Source organism: Oncorhynchus clarkii, chromosome 1 (assembly GCF_045791955.1).
Source record: "Oncorhynchus clarkii lewisi isolate Uvic-CL-2024 chromosome 1, UVic_Ocla_1.0, whole genome shotgun sequence".
Classification (NCBI taxonomy): domain Eukaryota; kingdom Metazoa; phylum Chordata; class Actinopteri; order Salmoniformes; family Salmonidae; genus Oncorhynchus; species Oncorhynchus clarkii.
In genome coordinates, this window is record NC_092147.1 from 6,066,691 (window position 1) to 6,085,809 (window position 19,119).

General features: G+C 41.1%; 2 protein-coding genes across 3 annotated transcripts; both read right to left on the reverse strand.

The window, feature by feature from the left end:
- Window positions 1-761: 761 nt before the first annotated feature.
- Window positions 762-13,285, reverse strand: LOC139414803 (major facilitator superfamily domain-containing protein 8-like). Its single transcript, XM_071162437.1, has 14 exons — window positions 13,160-13,285; window positions 12,756-12,836; window positions 11,048-11,233; window positions 8,659-8,721; window positions 8,262-8,381; window positions 7,514-7,593; window positions 7,075-7,212; window positions 6,741-6,924; window positions 6,506-6,579; window positions 5,943-6,156; window positions 5,511-5,633; window positions 3,389-3,519; window positions 1,405-1,501; window positions 762-909 (listed from the first exon to the last, which is right to left on the reverse strand). The coding sequence occupies exons 2-14, from the start codon at window positions 12,829-12,831 to the stop codon at window positions 905-907; spliced, it is 1,491 nt and encodes a 496-aa protein (XP_071018538.1). The 5' UTR covers window positions 12,832-12,836; window positions 13,160-13,285; the 3' UTR covers window positions 762-904.
- Window positions 13,286-16,263: 2,978 nt separating this feature from the next.
- On the reverse strand, window positions 16,264-18,608 carry LOC139414819 (RNA polymerase II, I and III subunit H). 2 transcript variants are annotated; one of them, XM_071162439.1, is made up of 6 exons: window positions 18,426-18,608; window positions 17,476-17,568; window positions 17,269-17,352; window positions 17,053-17,146; window positions 16,865-16,948; window positions 16,264-16,635 (listed from the first exon to the last, which is right to left on the reverse strand). In XM_071162439.1, the coding sequence occupies exons 2-6, from the start codon at window positions 17,546-17,548 to the stop codon at window positions 16,518-16,520; spliced, it is 453 nt and encodes a 150-aa protein (XP_071018540.1). In that variant the 5' UTR covers window positions 17,549-17,568; window positions 18,426-18,608; the 3' UTR covers window positions 16,264-16,517. The 2 variants fall into 2 exon arrangements, with proteins under 2 accessions (XP_071018540.1, XP_071018539.1); XM_071162438.1 differs by lacking the exon at window positions 18,426-18,608 and having other exon boundaries at window positions 16,505-16,635; window positions 17,476-17,590.
- Between the last annotated feature and the right edge of the window lie 511 nt (window positions 18,609-19,119).

The following is a 19,119-nucleotide window of genomic DNA, read 5'->3' on the forward strand; positions in this document are numbered from 1 at the left end:
AGTGGATTTAAATTGAGCCATATTCAACTTTACAGCTATGTCACAAGACTTCCAGAACAGTATAACTTCAACATGACTCCATTCATAAAGCCATTATTATTTATTACAGTCAGTAGTGATCTAGTATTTCCCCTTGCCCTCATTCTGTGGAAAGTGTGATTTTCATAAACATGTTCTCTTGGGCTATTTTGTTGCCAGAGTGCCAGTCTGTTTGTGCCATCGAGCCAACTCCTTGTCACTGTAAACAGTTTGGCTTAACGTCGACAGCAATGGCGTCGTCAAGACCACAAACGGATCTGGGACCAGGATAGCTATCTACTTGAGGCTCTGCCACAGAGTCTTCAGTAACACCACAGTAAAGGAAAAAAAGGATAAGGGCCCCCACCAGTGTTCGAAAAGGGCACTGCATTTCATAATCATATTCAGCCATCAAACAAAACCAAAAATGCATTCATACATTTCAGTCAGCTGAAAACGCTGGGCAGTGTGTGGGGGTGAGGTATTAATGTTTTGACCATTTGTCTCGACATAAAAAAATAAATAAAAAAGCTGATCTGTTCATTTCCTATAAAATCTTTGTCGGGTCAGTGTTTGAAAGTATTTCAGTCAGTGGTACAATCATGTGAAATGTGATTAAGTTATGAGCTATAAAAAATCAGAAACACTTACGAAGTTGTGATGTTTTGTGCATAACCAACACCTTTATAAAATGTTTGTACATTACACCTAATTCCAAAGTATTTAGTTTCCATTTTGATACTATATTTGCAGAAGTACATTCATCTAGTACAGGCTCTACAGTCATCTTGTACGGTGTGTGTGCGTACATGAGCATTTGTGAGTCTTCAGAGATTGAGGAAGCACATGTCCTGAGATGAATTCAGGGTAGGAAGAGACACTCGCTTCACACTTGCAGAGAAAGAGAAAACACATTTGAAATACCGTGCCAAAGTGGATATATATATATATTTTTAAGTACATTTTATAGTGTAACATTTGTTTGGATGATGGGTTAAACATGTAAATAGACAAGATCTGACATGGCCCAACAGCTGAAACATTTGTTCTCCTCATCTACAATGCAATGTATGGCTTCATTTGGGACCACGCACCAACTTCTACGGTTTCAAGAACATTCGTGGTCCTCTGTCGCGCATGGCGCTCGAGTTTGATTCACAGGACTAGGGACACTTTACGCCATTTGATAGAAAGGGATTGTTGTGGCAGGTTAGAGCCTTAACGTCAGTCTCCAAACCCGCTACGTTAGTTCTCCAAGCCTGCTAGAACAACGTCACTTCCATATCGGAGTGGCATAAAGAGAGATGCTCTACATAAAAAAAAAAAATCCCTTTGGATAAAAGCATCTGCTATATGGCATATTATTTGTAAATTGAGAAGACGTACCTCGCAAACCCCCGCATTTGTCACACTCCTCCAAGCAATCTGCATGGTCCACCACAGTGGGAGCCACCAGACGGGGATAGGAGAAGGAGAACATGATCTGATAGAGAAAAGGTTCAATGTTACAAAACTTTACACTTATTATTCACAGAAACCAAAAAAAAAAAATTCACAATTTGAGGTAAGCCAACCAAACGTGTTGGATTATATATGGAGAATATATCTGATTTAATCGATATCGGCTTTTTTTGGTCCTCCAATCTGTACTGGCGTTGAAAAATTATTTAAAAATGAATTTTAAAAAAAATCGGTTGACCTCTATGTTCTACTCCTACTATGTTCTACTCGTCATGATTTTATTTATTTATTTTTTTATTTATTTATTTATTTATTTATATATTCAAGGGGTCTGAATGCACAATTACAATACTGAATGAACACTTATTTTAACACATCTATAATATCTATTTAGTCTCAAATAATGAAACATGTTCAATTTGGTTTAAATAATGCAAAAACAAAGTTGAGAAGTAAAAGTGCAATATGTGCCATGTAAAAAAGCTAATGTTTAAGTTCCTTGCTCAGAACATATGAAAGCTGGTGGTTCCTTTTAACATGAGTCTTCAATATTCCCAGGTAAGAAGTTTTAGGTTGTAGTCATTATAGGACTATTTCTCTCTATACCATTTGTATATCATATACCTTTGACTATTGGATGTTCTAAAAAAAGGTAGTTTAGTATTGCCAGCCTAATCTCAGAAGTTCATAGGCTTGAAGTCAAACAGCGCAATGCTTGAAGCACAGCGAAGAGCTGCTGGCAAATGCACGAAAGTGCTGTTTGAATGAATGCTTACGAGCCTGCTGTGGCCTACCACCACTCAGTCAGACTGCTCCATCAAAACAGACTTAATTAGAATATAATAACACAGAAATATGAGCCTTAGGTCATTAATATGCTCAAATCCAGAAACTATAATTTCAAAAACCAAACGTTTATTCTTTCAGTGAAATACAGAACCGTTCCGTATTTAACCTAACGGGTGGCATCAATAAGTCTAAATATTGCTGTTACATTGCACAACATTCAATGTTATGCCATGATTATGTAAACTTCTGGCTAATTACGGTCTTTGTTAAGAAGAAATGGTCTCCACACAGTTCGCAACGATCCTGTCGGCTCAAAATGCTGCATTTACCCTGACTCTACTTGCACAGAACGGAAGAAAAGTGACCATTTCCCTAGTTAGAAGAAATTCATGTTAGCAGGCAATATTAACTAAAAATGCAGGTTTAAAAATATATACTTGTGTATTGATTTTAAGAAAGGCATTAATGGTTATGGTTAGGTACACATTGGTGCAACGACAGTGCTTTTTTCACAAACGCGCTTGTTAAAAATAAAACTAATAAAATCACCCGTTTGGCGAAAGTAGGCTGTGATTCAATGACAAATTAACTGGCACCGCATCGATATGCAATGCAGGACAAGCTAGATAAACTAGCAATAACAACAAATGTGTTAACTAGTGATTGTTAAGATTTTTTTTTGTTGTAAGATAAGTTTAATGCTAGCTAGCACCTTAAATCCTCGCTGCACTCGCATAACAGGTAGTCAGCCTGCCACGCAGTCTCCTGGTGGACTGCAACGTAATCGGCCATAGTCGGTGTCCAAAAACGCAGATTTATCGATTATGAAACTTGAAATCAGCCCTAATTTTAAAAAAAAATAAAAATTGGCCATTCCGATGAAATCGGTCGACCTCGCGAACACACAGCTATGGTCTCTAAACCAAGTTATCGTTAATCATTGTATATTTATTCCTCGTTACGTTTCTATTTCTCTATATTGTTGGGAAGGACCTGTAAGCATTTCACTGTTAGTCTACACCACTTTAGCAATCATCTGATATGTTATGAGGTACATTTATTTACATGGGTTATTCTCAATTAAATGAAATCTATTTTACAAGAGACACCGTGAACTCACAGCGAACAGGGCCAGTAGAGCCATCATCAACCCCAGCATGATGTACATGTGTCCCGTCAAACCACCCCCCCATAGGGGGCCCAAGATAGTGGCCAGACCCCCCACAGAGCGACGCACCCCCTGGCTCAACCCTGGAGAGAGAGGGAGGGACAGGCAGACAGTTACTGACAAATAACAGACATACCTGGGGTTCAGAAATAAATACATACAGTTTGAAGTCGGAAGTTAACATACACCTTAGCCAAATACATTTAAACTCAGTTTCACAATTCCTGACATTTAATTCTAGTAAAAATGCCCCGTCTTAGGTCAGTTAGGATCACTACTTTATTTTAAGAATGTGAAATGTCAGAATAGAGAATTATTTATTTAAGATTTGATTTCTTTCATCACATTCCCAGTGGGTCAGAAGTTAACATGCTACGAAATATTAACTGAGTGTATTGCCTTTAAATTGTTTCTCTTAGGTCAAACGTGTCAGGTAGCCTTCCACAAGCTTCCCACAATAAGTTGGGTGAATTCTGGGCCATTCCTCCTGACAGAGCTGGAGTAACTGAGTCAGGTTTGTAGGCCTCCTTGCTCGCACACGCTTTCAGTTCTGCCCACAAATTTTCTATAGGATTGAGGTCAGGGCTTTGATGGCCACGCCAATACCTTGACTTTATTGTCCTTAAGTCATTTTGCCAAAACTTTGGAAGTGTGCTTGGGGTCATTGTCCATTTGGAAGACCCATTTGCGACCAAGCTTTAACTTCCTGACTGATGTCTTGAGATGTTGCTTCAATATATATCCACAATTTCTCTACATGATGCCATCTATTTAGTGAAGGGCAAGTGCCCCCTCCAGCAAAGCACCTACACAACATGATGCTGCCACCCCTGCGCATCACGGTTGGGATGGTGTTCTTTAGCTTGCAAGCATCCCCCTTTTTCCTCCAAACATAACGATGGTCATTATAGCGAAACAGTTCTATTTTTGTTTCATCAGACCAGAGGACATTTCTCCAAAAGGTACGATCTTTGTCCCTATGTGCAGTTGCAAACCGTAGTCAGGCTTTTATATGGCGGTTTAGGAGCAGTGGCGACTTCCTTGCTGAGCGGCCTTTAAGGTTATGTTGATATAGGACTCGTTTTACTGTGGATATAGATACTTTTGTACCTATTTCCTCCAGCATCTTCACAAGGTCCTTTGCTGTTGTTCTGGGATTGATTTGCACTTTTCGCACCAAAGTATGTTCATCTCTAGGAGACGGAACGCGGCTCCTTCCTGAGCGTTATGACGGCTGTGTGGTCCCATGGTGTTTATACTTGCGTACTATTGTTTGTACAGATCAACGTGGTACTTTCAGGTGTTTGGAAATTGCCAAGGATGAACCAGACTTGTGGACTACAATTGTTTTTCTGAGGTCTTGGCTGATTTCTTTTGATTTCCCCATGATGTCAAGCAAAGAGGCACTGCGTTTGAAGGTAGGCCTTGAAATATATTCACAGGCACACCTCCAATTGACTCAAATGTCAATTAGCCTATCAGAAGCTTCTAAAGCTATGACAACTGTTTAAAGGCACAGTCAACTTAGTGTATGTAAACTTCTGACCCACTGGAATTGTGATACAGTGAATTAGAAGTTAAATAATCTGTCTAAACAATTGTTGGAAAAATAACTTAGGAGAATTACGAGTAGAGGTCCTAACCGACTTGCCAAAACAATAGTTTGTTAACAAACAAATTTGTGGAGTTGTTGAAAAACACTTAGGTTGGAGTCATTAAAACTAGTTTATGTAAACATCTGACTTCAAGTGCATGTGTGTGTACATACACACACACATACATACATATATACACATATATGCAAAATCCACTCATGTGAATTACGGACACAACCAGGCAGAACGGAAATGGGGTGTACCAGGGTTATGTTCATTAGGGTACACAATGCAAACCCTTAAGCAACGGAAAATGAAAATAAGCTTTCTAATTGGACAAGTCTAGATGATCCCCCCTCGTTTCAGTTACTTCTCTTCCGATTGGTGCCTAAATGAACAAAAGACTGGTTTAGAGCACACAGTTAAAACTACAGACGTCTACACCCAAAAATGGTCCTCTAGAGGGCGCCGTTGCTTACCTTGAGACTTTACCGAAGTGATTTTGGAGAAGAGACACACCTGGGCCACAGCAACAAAGGGGAGCCCCGAAATCTGCAGGAACACCCCAATGATGAACTCTGCTAACTGCCAGGGGAAATTACCTGAGGAGAGGAGAAAGAGGAGACATGGGACTAATCCATTGGCTTTTTATTAGCAATGGAAGTACGTCACAACAGTTCTAAAGTTATACTCAATGTTACATCGTATTAGTCACAGTCAGTATCCTGAATCTGAAATCCTGCAATTAAAATCAATTTTAAAACATGTTTTTGTTGTAAAATACAAAAAAAAATCAAGGTTTCTCATTTGCTGTATGGTAAATAGCTTGTCTGAGTAGGCAACATTGTTCGACCGAGCTAAAAATAAAAAATGGCCCGGCTGAGTAGAGCGTGTTGGGCAACCTCACTCACCCTGTGGGTTGGCCAGGAAGATGAGGCACCAGACGCAGGAGATGTGACAGAGGATAAGGCCCACGGCCAGCACCACCCTCTCGGTCGTACGGCGGCACAGCCAGTGGACAAACAGGAAGCCTGTGATCACCTCCACACTACAGATGCAGTAAATTATGCTGTTCTCCAACTCCCCGAAGTTAAAGTACTGCTGGGTCAACGGCGTCACGACGGTCTAAGGTGGTAGGAAATCAAAAGGAGGTCACGTTACTGACACATTTTTCATAAACACTTTATGAATAAATAGTGTTATTAGCGCTCACACTAACATAGCATTTACAATGGCATATTCAAAAACATTACTATAAAGTCTAACAAGTACTTCGTAATCGTCCAGCAGGTAATTTAGGCAACGCCTCCACAACCAAGCATAACGATGTTTGCATGAGGACACTGAAAGTTGGTTTAAGGACAGTGATTTTGCTAACTGCTACCCTCCCCCCAGTCACTTTTATGCAATGTCGTATGTGAAAGGCTCTTCAGTGAGTGAGGAAGAGAGCACATGGACAGTTGGGCAAGCTCACCTCCAGTGCTGTCTGGTTAAACAGTATGACGAAGTGAGCTGTGAACAGCACAACCACCTCCTCCCTTAGGAACTCTAAACAGGTGAGGCACAGAGAGGGAGAGAGACAGAAACAGGGTCAGAGAGTGATGGTGTGGAGGAAAGACAGGAAGGGGAGTTGGACAGGTACCCCCACAAGATCAATACACATTTAAATGTATTTTACCAACTTGAGAAACGCATCCATCACCACCCACCTCGGCTCATACTGAAACTCGCAGAGCTAGAGTCACCCACCCCTTCGAGTGGGGGCGAGTGGGTAGGAGAGACGTGAGGCAGGTTGGACTTGGACGGGTTAGCAGTTGACCTAGGAGGATCAGGGGTCACCACCGAGCCGTAGGACCCTAGGATGTCTGGGCGTTGCCCGAGCAAGGGCTTCCCCTCTCCGGCTCCCTCCCCCCAGGCTCCTCCCACGGCTCCCTCCCCACAGGCTCCCTCCCCACAGGCTCCCCCCTCGGCTCCTCCCACAGCTCCCTCCCCCCAGGCTCCCCCCTCGGCTCCTCCCACGGCTCCCTCCCCGGCTCCCCCCACTGCTGCCTCCTCCACAGTTCCCGCCCCCTCGGCTCCCCCCGCGGCTCCCTCCCCCACCAGCTCCTCCAGGGGAGGGAGGTCCCAGAACATGAAGACCACGACCAGCTGGAGGAGGGTCCACATGAAGCACATAAAAAGCTGTGAAAAGGGATAGTGTTACGGTTAGAGCGGCCAACCGGTATTTACAGGTTTCAAATCCCCGTATGGGGCATTTAGCCAGTTTGTTCATATAGTTCTACCTTGTTTGTGACCTAAGTCCCAATTCAAACTAAGTATATTTACAAATGATACACATTTATAACATCTCAGGTAATCATTCAAATACTCAATGAAAAATGACAGAATAAAGTCTACAGATAAGACATACAGTATCTTACTACACATGTTAACATATACCTATTATACTGTGAAAAGATAAATTATTCAGTTATCGTCTTACCCCAGGTGCAGTGTACTTGTTCACCACGAATGGCCCCAACTTGAAGTCACAAAGCCTCAGGAAGAGATTCAATACAGGACCTGTGTGTGATGAGGGACATCATGAGACAGACCCTTACACTAACAGAGACACAGGTGGGTGCGTTCCAGGTAGTCTTTTTCATAGTCCTGCTGCACATGTCAGAATATGGCAATATCTTATTCCTGAGACATTAAAAACAATTCAACGCATTGTGAGAGCAGAGGCCAAAATACAGAGTAGGAGTGTTTATCTAGGATCAGTTGAGTATTTCAGATCATAATGAATGATTATTATGGACAAGGTGGATCTGATCCTAGATATTACTCTGAGGAGCTTAATGAATACAGGCCCTGATCAATAGCAGCTGGACTGGGGGGAAGAAAGAAAAAAGACAACCTTGAACTCCATAAACTGAGTAAATGACAACATGCTATGAAGCAGAAACACATTACTGGAAACAATGTTGTTCTGGAGGGCTGCCCTGGTCGTGGCTAGATATTTTGAGTTGTGTCAGGAACAAGTTTAGCATTTGATAAGCCTAAACCCAATTCTCCTAACCTGCTATGTTAATTATCCTAACCTGCTGTCCAAGTTCTGATCTGCTACAAAAAGTCATTATGTACTCCATCTTGTCAAAACCAGGCCTGCATGCAGAACAGCGTGCGTTTCCAAAAACACGATACTCCTACAATGAATGGCACAAAGGAAGCAGACAAACAGCACTGACCAATCATTAGGCCAATCTGTCGGCACGCCATGACCGATGCGAATACAGTGGAGCGGTCCTCGTGGGCTGTGCATCGACCCATGAAGCCGAAGATGGACGAACCAGCACCTGTACCAACACCTTTGGGAGCAGACCACGTACACATTAGTAACATGGAGGTTAGCATGAAAACAGATACAATAATTCTGAATGTCATAACTTTTTTTCTAAAAGTCCATCTTAGAGTGGCCACAAGCATGTCATTTTTACTCTTAAGAAAAACAGACAACAAAGATGAATCACCCTGCAAAACATTTTGATTAGGCTATAATCTAAATAATCTGTTTAAAAAATATATTTTTAATTGTCCTTTACAGCTCAAAACTGCATTGCTCTAGTAGTATATGGGTAGTCTCACCTGCCACTAGTCTGCTAGAGATCAAAAGCCATTTGGAGTAGCCCATGAAATACATGAAGTTACCTAGAGGACAACATGAAATACATGACGTTACCTAGAGGACAAAGACAATCATCACAGTAGAACGACCAGGGACCATGAGTTTCAAGCATCAGAGTGCTGATCTAGGATCAGGGTCCATCCTGTCCATGTAATCATATTCATTGTGATCTACATGGCAAAACTGATCAAAACTGCCCCCCCATATTGATGGTTAGTGTGGTGCATTATGGTGTTGAACGCTGAGCTGTAGTCAATGAACAGCATTTTCACGTGTTCCTTGTGTCCATGTGTCAAATGCAAGAGTGATACAGATCCACAGATGACGCTATGCAAATTAGTGGGTCCAGGGTGTCTGGGATGATGGCGTTGATGTGAGCCATGACACGACTCTCAAAGCATTTCATGGCTACAGATGTGGTCATCTGGACAGGTTACTTCGGCGTTCTTGGGCACAGAGACTATGGTGGTTTACTTGAAACATTTAGACTGGGTCAAGTTGAAAATGTCAGTGCATGCTCGGAGTACACGTCCTGGTAATCTGTCTTGTGAATGTTGACCCGTTTAAAGGTCTTACTCACATCAGCTGTGGAGAGCGAGGTCACAGTTGTCCAGAACACTCATGGATAGTTTAGTGTTGCCAGCGTCGAAGCGAGAATAGAAGTTATTTAGCTCGTCAGGTATGCTCGAGTCACTGGACAGCTCACAGCTGGGTTTCCCCTTCCCCTCGATCTTAGTCATGCATTAATGCTTTGCCTGGTTGATGGTCCGGAGGGCATAGCGGGATTTCTTATCCGGATTACAGTATCGCTCCTTGAAAGCAGCAGCTCTAGCATTTAGCTCAGTGCAGATGTTGCCTGTAGTCCATGGCTTCTGGTTGGAATAAGTACATACGGTCATTGTGGGGACGACGTTGATGAACTTATTAATGAAGCCGGTGGACTGATGTGGTAAACGCCATCAGATGAATCCAAGAACATATTTTATTTATTTATCCTTCCTTTATTTAACTTGGCAAGTCAGTTAAGAACAAATTCTTATTTTCAATGACGGCCTAGGAACAGTGGGTTAACGGGGGCAGAACGACAGATTTGTACCTTGTCAGCTCGGGGGTTTGAACTTGCAATGTTCCGGTTACTAGTCCAATGCTCTAACCACTGCCGCCTCATATACCAGTCTGTGCTAGCCAAACAGCCCTGTAGTTTAGCATTCGCTTCATCGGACCACTTCCATATTGGTACTTCCCGTTTGACTTTTTGCTTGTAAACAGGAATCTGGAGGAAAGAATTATGGTCAGATTTACCAAACGGAACGCGAGGGAGAGTTGTCTCTGTGGCGTTTTCACCTCTAGTTGCACATGTAATATACAGGTAGAAATTAGGTGAAACAGATTTCAGTTTCCCTGCATTAAAGTCCCCGGCCACTAGGAGCACCGCCTCTCGGTGAGCATTTTCTTGTTGGCCCACGGCACTACACAGCACGTTGAGTGCAGTCTTAGTGCCAGCATCCGTTTGGGGTCGTATATAGACCAAAACAAAACAAAAAAAAAAGAGATGAAAACCACTCTTGGTAAATAGAATGGTCTACAGCTTATCATGAGGTATTCTAACTCACGCGAGCTAAACCTCGAGACTTCCTTAATATTAAAGATAGCACACCAGCTGCTAACAAAGAGACATAGCCCCTCCCCTGAGCTTCCCTGATGCTGCTGTTCTGTCGATGTATAGAAAAAAAAATGCATTTCTATTTACCATGTCCTTGTTCAGCCATGACTGAGAAACATGGGATATTAGAGGTCAGAGCACGTTAATAGGAAAGTCTCAAACAGAGCTCATCCAATTTATTCTCCAGCGATTGCACATTCACCAATAGAACAGAGTCGAGGTGATTTATCCATTCTCCTATGTAGTTTCGTCTGGTATTCCGCATGTCGGCCTCAAAAGCGCAGTCTCCTTCAAGTGTCGGGATTAGGGCCAGATCCGGGATCATAATCATATGTCTTTCACCTCCGACTTATTGAAATGGAAGTCCTCATCCAAGTTAAGGTTAGTGATAGCTATTTCTGATGTCCAGACACTCTTTTAGGTCATAAGAAATTATTGTGGAAACATTAAGTACAAAAAAACAAAAAGATTAGCACAAAGGTTAATTGCACAATTGGTCAGGAGCTTTTAAAACAGACACCATTCCCTCCGGCATCATTCTTAGGAATATTACCCTCTGGAAGGCCAGGTTGAATTGTCTCTATGGTGCTTAACCCTGTCGAATAATCAGATCTACAAAAGTGCCTAAGGGGTAGGAGTTAAGGGTTGATTTGGGATTCTGGGTAAGATTTCAGAGAATAACTTACCAACAATTTCAAAGAGGTTTGCAAAGAGGATTATCTTCTTGGTGGCGTGTGTCTTGTCAGACCAATGGCCAAACAGAGGGCCCGAGAGGAGACCAGACAGACTGAATGCCGATAGGCCCAGACCTAGGAAGTAAGGCGCTGCCCCCAGAGTCTGCAGGTACCTCCATATCGTGGGCAAGATCACAGCTGGAGAGAGGGAGGCATGGAATAAAATATTTGCTCCTTTAGTTCCTCAATTTACACTTGGCAATTTCTCACCTTCATTTCTCTGAACAAGAATAGACTGACGAGTTTCAGAAGTACTTTGTTTCTGGCCATTTTGAGCCTGTAATCAAACCCACAAATGCTGATGCTCAAGTTACAACTAGTCTAAAAAAGGCCAGTTTTATTGGTTCTTTAAAAATCAGCAAAACAGTTCAGCTGTGCTAACAATTGCAAACGGGTTTTCTAATGATCAATAAGCCTTTTAAAATGATAAAATTGGATTAGCTAACAACGTGCCATTGAAACACAGGAGTGATGGTTGCTGATAATGGGCCTATGTACCTCTTTCTAGATATTCCATCAAATTCACCGTTTCCAGCTTCAATAGTCATTTACAACTTTAATGTCTACACTGTATTTCTATTCAATTTGATGTTATTTTAATGGACAAAAAAAGTGCTTCCCTCTCAAACAATGAATTTTCTAAGTGACCCCAAAGTTAACGGTACTGCATGTCTGGGAGCAAGGCTAGCTAGTCATTTTCACAAAATGCAAGTCAATGACGACGTTTACGCTTGCATGTGGCCTGACTGACTTGCACTTGTTTATGTGTGTTTAACTTGAAATCATGCACAATGAAGCTACAGCTTGGCTGAATCTGAGTGCAAACCACAAGTGACCAGGGGCAACAACATCAACGGTTTCCATAGCGTTTAGATTATCTGACGTCATGAGACCGATCCTCTCCTCTGGATTCCAAGGTTTAAATTGTTTGCTTGCGGAAACCTGTCCCCCTCTTTAAACATGACTCTGGTAGCCTGGTCCTAGCTCCCGACGGAACTAAGGATTGTGTCACGACATTGATTTCCTCGTCAAGTCACACACAGTAGTTTATTAAATCTGCCCCAAGAGGATCCTACTTGCGAACTCATGTTTACATTTTACCTGGCTAATAATAACAATCATCCAACATAAGTAGGCCTATCAATGACGTACCCCCCCCAAAAAAATAAAAGCGCTTAATGAATCTCTGTACGGAGGTTATTTGCCAATCAGTACAGCAACAGTTGACAAAGAATTGTTCAGGTCTAAAAACAATTAATTCCCATTTGAACATTAGGCAATACAATGACTGTGGAATGTGCTGTAAAAATCAGCTGAGCTGACATGAAGGCAAGAGCATAAATTAGTTAATGAGCAGGTTTAAAGTAGTGGAAAGATTGGGAAAGATGCAAGGGAGTCATTAGGAAATCGATTGGGCTTTACAAACCCAATGTTTCTGTCCATTAAAATAATTACTCATAACCTCTACACCTGGTCAACAAACAGTGACATAAGACAATAAGTGACATTTTCTGACAGGGTACAGAACAGTCACATCAGTGTGGTACGCAAATGTTAGCTTCAGTTGAATGTGCATTTTTAATCTATATTGTGAAATGTTCGCATAGGCTAGAGTAACCACAATATACATGCCACCCCCCCAAATAAAAAATACACTTACCATATTCCATACCACTTAGAAGAAAGATCAGTCCAATTGTGAAGTAAGTCATCTTTTTTTTCCGTTTTAACTCCATTGTGCCTGTTATTTAATATGTCAATTAATATTTCACTTTGTTGTAGTGTTATCGTTATTCATCAATGTTCGCAATTGGAAGCAGTTTGCTGAGCAAATTAATCCAAAGGACAGTGCGTCCAATTAAATTCCATGGCAAGGTTTAGCAAAATCTTAAAATTATACGGTTTTTTTTTACATTAAATATTAATCCGCATCTCATCAGATTACCAGCGACTGGAACCCAGTCAGTGTAAACGATGTGATTTCGAGATGCACTGTCCAATGCATTATAAAATCTGCGAGACTGCAATGGACTCATCGTCAGAATACGTAGTTCTTGAACTCACCCTTCAACTAATGACTTAAATTTGCCGCTCCCAAATTGTTGGTTTTATGTGCAGTGTAAACTATGCAGCGACTACAGTTTAAGTGTATTTTAAATAAACCAGAAACGACTTCCAGTAGAACGTCTGCCAAAGCATGGAAACGCAAATTAGTGACAACACGCCACAATCCTAATGTTTATCTCTTCGAGCGCACTTCCGGTTGTCAGGATGAGTGTGGAATAAAAATATATATTTTTCAACATATATGTTAGATTTCTGTGGGGAAATAATATTAATAATATACCAGAATACACTTTAAATGAATGGCTACAATAACTATTAATAATAGCCTAAACTCGGTCGTTTTGGTTTTTGCCGTAGCACTACACAGCTGATTCAAATAATCAAGTAATCATCAAGCTTCATTTGAACCAGCGGTTCGGCGCTAGGGCTAAAAACCAAAACGTGCACCCCTTGGGGTCCCCGGGACCTAGTTTGAGAAACCCTGGCGGAATAATAATAAAAGCAATGGCTTTATATAATATTATCCTAAAATATATATCCACTCATATTCAGACTTTTCCCAATTTGGGAAACAGTGATTTTATTACGTTTTCTTAGGAACTTATTAGCACCAACATACACTATGAATGGAAGTCACACCTGGATGACAAAATAGCTGAAAAACATGTTTATAGAGTGTTTATTTTATCTTAAGTGCTTGCCAAATCTCCATTCACATTTCCTCATTGCTATTGCAAGCGTTTCCAGCAACAAACCTTTATCAAAACATAAGTTACATTTCAGCATGTGATGTGTTTAAACTCGAATAAAAAGCATGAGCTGACAAATTATTTAGTGTAGAGGTGCTGACTAACAGTGAATAAACTGGAAACTACAGAAGAGTTGCACACTCCATGTGTATAACCTACCAGGAATTTATTGGGTAAGAAAACACCCATGTTTCGGCATCACTTTGCCTTCTTCTGTGTGAAATTAACATGAGTAGGCCTAGTTAGTCTTTGACAACACTTTTCCCCCCCAGTCTGTGGAACTGGGAGAGAAAATGCAGACATTATCCAGTAATGGAATAAAAACACTGATTCTGTCTGTCCTCCCAAACCAGGTGGTCACATCATTGACGTTGACCCAGTCCTGTGACTTCCATTACGACTGAAACTGAGAGGGCTGTGTTGCACACATTGCCGCTTTCAGGCGCACATTTAATTCAATTTCAATCTGCAGAGTCTCCACATTTATTTGCTGCCATGCAAGCGAATATCAAACCATGCCTCCAAGGCATGTTGCCGACATGACAGATATGGGGAAAATTCAATTTATGACATTTCCAAGGGCAGGCAATGTGTACTGGTTTCCATCTTCCATTTTATCAGTGACAGTTAAACTGACAAAATTCATTACTTTATGTAACGGATGTGAAATGGCTAGCTAGTTAGCGGTGGTGCGCACTAATAGCGTTTCAATCGGTGACGTCACTAGCTTTGAGTCCTTGAAGTAGTGGTTCCCCTTGCTCTGCAAGGGCCGCGGTTTTGGGTAAAGATGCTTCGTGGGTGACTGTTGTTGATGTGTGCAGAGGGTCCCTGGTTCGAGCCCGGGTATGGGCGAGGGGACGGTCTAAAGTTATACTGTTACATTTACAAGAATGTGCATGCATAATACACACTGAGTGACCAGGGGAAGCCAGGTGAAAGCTTTGAATCCTTATTGAAGTCGCTTGTTAAATCCACTTCAATCAGTGTAGATGAAGGGGAGAAAACAGGTTAAAGAAGGATTTTTAAGCCTTGAGACATTTGAGACATGGATTGTGTATCAAATCAAATCAAATTTGTCACATGCTTACTTACCAGCCCTTAACCAACAATGCAGTTTTAAGAAAATACCTAAAATAAGTAAGCAATTAAAAAAAATATATAATAATTAATGAGCAGCAGTAAATAACAATAACGGGGCTATATACAGGGGGTACCGGTACAGAGTCAATGTGGAGGCTATATACAGGGGGTACCGGTACAGAGTCATTGTGGAGGCTATATATAGGGGGTACCGGTAGAGTCAATGTGCGGGGGCACCGGTGTCGAGGTAATTGAGGTAGTTATGTGTATGCAGGTAGGGTTATTAAAGTGGCTATGCATAGATAACAGAGTAACAGCAGTGTGTGTGTGTGTGTGGGGGGGGCAAATAGTCTGGGTAGCCATTTCATTAGCTGTTCAGGAGTCTTATGTGTGCCATTCAGAGGGTGAATGGGCAAGACAAAAGATAAGAGCCTTTGAACAGTGTATGGTAGTAGGTGCCAGGCACACCGGTTTGAGTGTGTCAAGAACAGCAATGCTGCTGGGTTTTTCACACTAAGTTTCTCATGTGTATGAAGAATGGTTCACCACAGAAAAACCATCCAGCCAACTTGACACAACTGTGAAAAGCATTGGAGTAAACATGGGCCAGCATCCCTGTAGAATGCTCGACACCTTGTAGAGTCCATGCCTGGAAGAATTGACTGTTCTGAGGGCAGAAGTGTATGCAACCCAATATTAGGAAGGTGTTCCTAATGTTTTGTACACTGTGTATATGACCTTACACAAATGTAAGAAACATTTGAAATTAAGTTTTAGTCAAATATATCGGTTTGGGCTTCTTGCAGTCAATTTGCAGCCAACAAATTATTTACAATTATGTTCCAGCCCCCTGACCATGCGCCCCAAAAATAATAAATGTGTTATATATTTATTTTTGAAAAAAATTAGTTTTTTTATTTTTTGGTAATAATTTATTTATATGTATATATATATATTTATATATTTTTTTTTAAATCGGCCCAAAGCTGAATCTAGTTCCTGCTCCACAGCTTTCTCAAATCGTCTTTCCTTGTGCCTCATCCTCAAAATACATTGGAAGACATGGTGAAAACTTCCTTGGAACTTCTCCAATGTGTTGAGAAAGAGGTAATGAAAGATCCACGAGGAAGAACAATTATTGAGAAAGCGATTGTTACATATCAGAGGCATGTATGTTCTGAACCACATTATTTTATCTGAACATTCCTCAACATTGTATAATACAATAAATAGTAACGTTGAAACTAAATAAAAGTGCACACCACATACAGATTTATCAAAAAACATTTTTATTTACACGACTTTGCTTTACGGTCTCTCTCGTTCATCTCTTTTGGAGAATCTAACAACACTAAATAAAAATAAACTAAAACGTTCTACCGCTTCAAAGTGTCTTTAAAGATGGACATCTTCTCCACATTTTCCATACAGAATTAGAATGCACAGTAGTTCAGCCTCCAGTTCAGGGGGTACTGTAGACAGAGGAGCCGCTGTGGCCACCCTTTTGGGGGGGGGGGGGGGGGGGTCTAGAAGGCCAGTTTCTTCATAAGCAGATAGACTCGGGAGTCCACTTCAAAGCCATGCAGATTGTTGGCATCACCTTGTAGCCTCATCAATAGGCCTCCGTAAGACACATAGGCAGAGCTGTAAGGAGGAAGGACAGCGCACAAACACACACACACACCATTAATAATTATGCTGTGGTCTAAATGAAGGAGCATTGGACAAAACATTGGACAAAAACCGACAAGCTGAATGCACAATATTTTTTTTTTTAAAGAAAATAATAATTTCCTGAGAGTTGATTATTTTCCTTTCCCATTCCTACTAAAACTTGTGTTTTATTGAACATCCCTGCTGGATTGTCACTCACAGACGTGTAGCTGCTTCCGTAGAGGTCTCGTCACCCTCAATCTTGTACACCTTGCCATACATCACATAGTCAAACTGATCCGCCCTGACAGAGAGAAACATGGTTCAGACAAAACAATTTCCAGGAAATCAATGTAGCCCAATATTAATGTATTCTACATCCAACACAGCAGTTTCACAATAATATACCTGGATGGCCGATCATCCTGTGGATTATATTCCCCATCGTCAGGAGTTCCATCTTCATATAGCGTGCTGGCTATTACCAATCTGAACTTGTCACCTAGAGGGATAGTTGGAAATGCATAAAATATCCAAAACAGGCTGCTACAACAGCAATCAAGTACACATTTACTTAAACGATTTTATTAGAAATTAGACAAGACACATTCACACGTCACTTACCAAGGTCAACAGGATAGATCTGAATGTTTACATCCAAGATGAGGTCCATCTTGAAGGACTCACTTTCACAGTGCAGACGAGAAACTGAAGGAAAAGACAAAACCACAAGAAATGATTGTAGCTACTACATAATGCAGACAGATTTATTTACAAAATTTGAGACATGAAGTGCTGTAAAGCTAGCCTAAGCTTATTCCAAACTCTCACCTCTGTCAAATTTCATCCCATCTGGATCGATGTCTTTCACGTCAAAGATGTCCTCAAACAATATCCCAGCCATGTCTGTTCTGGTCTAGCGCCCTGGTCAATGAAACACAGAAAACACATCTAGCTTAAACTTTACATTGTGCTGGTAGCTAGCCAAATCATAGAAGCTAACTACTTTTCGTCTATTGATGAACACATATTCTTCCCGGGGGACTTTTGTTAAAAGAGCTCAGACCGTTTTTCTAAACGTCAACCCCAACCGCAAGCGATGAGTGTATTGGAAACATAAGGAAAGTATGTTTCATATCAGCGACAAATAACTTTCAAAAAACAAAAAGGTTAAATAAGGAAAAATACGAGGTCAATTAATGACGTCAGTGACGTTCAGGTTGGAGGACTAGAAAAAGGACCGAGATGGGTGTCGGTTCAAATCGATGTTTCCAAAGTTAAAACGAGGCATTAACTATCTACTAGCGTGTCCTGGACACCTGTGGTTCGTCAACTGGAGGCACACAGCGTATGGATCTGTGCAAATGGGCTTATGTTATATATATATATATATTTTTTTTTTAATTCTATGATTATTATAAGGATTTATTTCTGATGTTTCAAAATCCGTTTCGCTAGCGATGTTTGACGGTTAACAGTGTCTGAATTGTAGTTCGCATGGCCAGTCGTGGCAAAGTTAGAGGCTAGAGGCTAACGTGTCTGTTAGCTAAGCGTAGTCTCAATGCTTCTGTGCATCTGACCACCATTTCTATTATCTTTTACTAGCTAGTTACAGTAGCTAGTTATAGCGAACATTGTCCACCCATGACAGCAATTTCAATTTTTATTATAGCTAGTTGAGTTTACAAAATAACTACATGACTCAAAGCATCACTGGTTAGCGAGCTAAATCGGCATATTTAGCAAGTTAGCTTGGCGACAGGAACAAGTTAATCACTTACCTCGATTAAGTGAATATTCCTTTTTTTACTGTTTTTTTCGCTAGCTATAGTTGTTCCAATAAGGATAATTGTGATTTAATATGTGCTGAATAACCTAAATCAAACATTAATTACTGTGTCGCGCTGAGAAAACGTGCTCGATATTCGAACTCCAGCTATTTACTTCCGACAATAATCGGAAGTGGGTCTGTGCTATGTGGAATCCTTGGGACGCCCTACTTCTTCTGTAAAGTTTTATGGCAGACTACACCCATTGGTGTATTGCCGCCACCTATTGTTCGGGGCATTGAAACAAAACAAATATAATATAGAAATTCGGGTGCATGTTCGCCACCACAATTGCAGCATTTCGGCACAACTGGCATGTAATACTTCTCCCGTCTACATACACTTGACACCACGGGAGGTTGGTGGCACCTTAATTGGGGAGGATGGACTCATAGTAATGGCTGGTGCAGAATAGGTGGAATAGTATCAAATACATATGGTTTCCGTGTGTTTGATGCCATTCAATTTGCTCCGTTGCAGCCATTATTATGAGCTGTCCTCACCTCAACAGTCCTCACTACTTGACACAAATACTTTACATTTATCACGTTGCATGGTTTTGGGCACAAAGGCTTTCACAGGGAATCTCATACAACCCAAATACATGTGAGAAGGCAGAGACTCTTCATAAAAAAAACTATAGAAT

What these genes read in the sequence shown, in the direction of transcription:
- LOC139414803 (XM_071162437.1), bottom strand. Translation starts at nt 12,831, where the DNA reads ATGGAGTTAAAACGGAAAAAAAAGATGACTTACTTCACAATTGGACTG. An exon ending in GAGTTTCAGTATGAGCCGAG is followed by an intron (nt 6,580 to 6,740) that starts GTGGGTGGTGAT and finishes TCACCTGTTTAG; the next exon opens with AGTTCCTAAGGGAGGAGGTG. An exon ending in CTCTACTGGCCCTGTTCGCT is followed by an intron (nt 1,502 to 3,388) that starts GTGAGTTCACGG and finishes TTTCTCTATCAG; the next exon opens with ATCATGTTCTCCTTCTCCTA.
- LOC139414819 (XM_071162439.1), bottom strand. Translation starts at nt 17,548, where the DNA reads ATGGCTGGGATATTGTTTGAGGACATCTTTGACGTGAAAGACATCGAT. An exon ending in CAGGATGATCGGCCATCCAG is followed by an intron (nt 16,949 to 17,052) that starts GTATATTATTGT and finishes TCTCTCTGTCAG; the next exon opens with GGCGGATCAGTTTGACTATG. An exon ending in ACGGAAGCAGCTACACGTCT is followed by an intron (nt 16,636 to 16,864) that starts GTGAGTGACAAT and finishes TCCTCCTTACAG; the next exon opens with CTCTGCCTATGTGTCTTACG.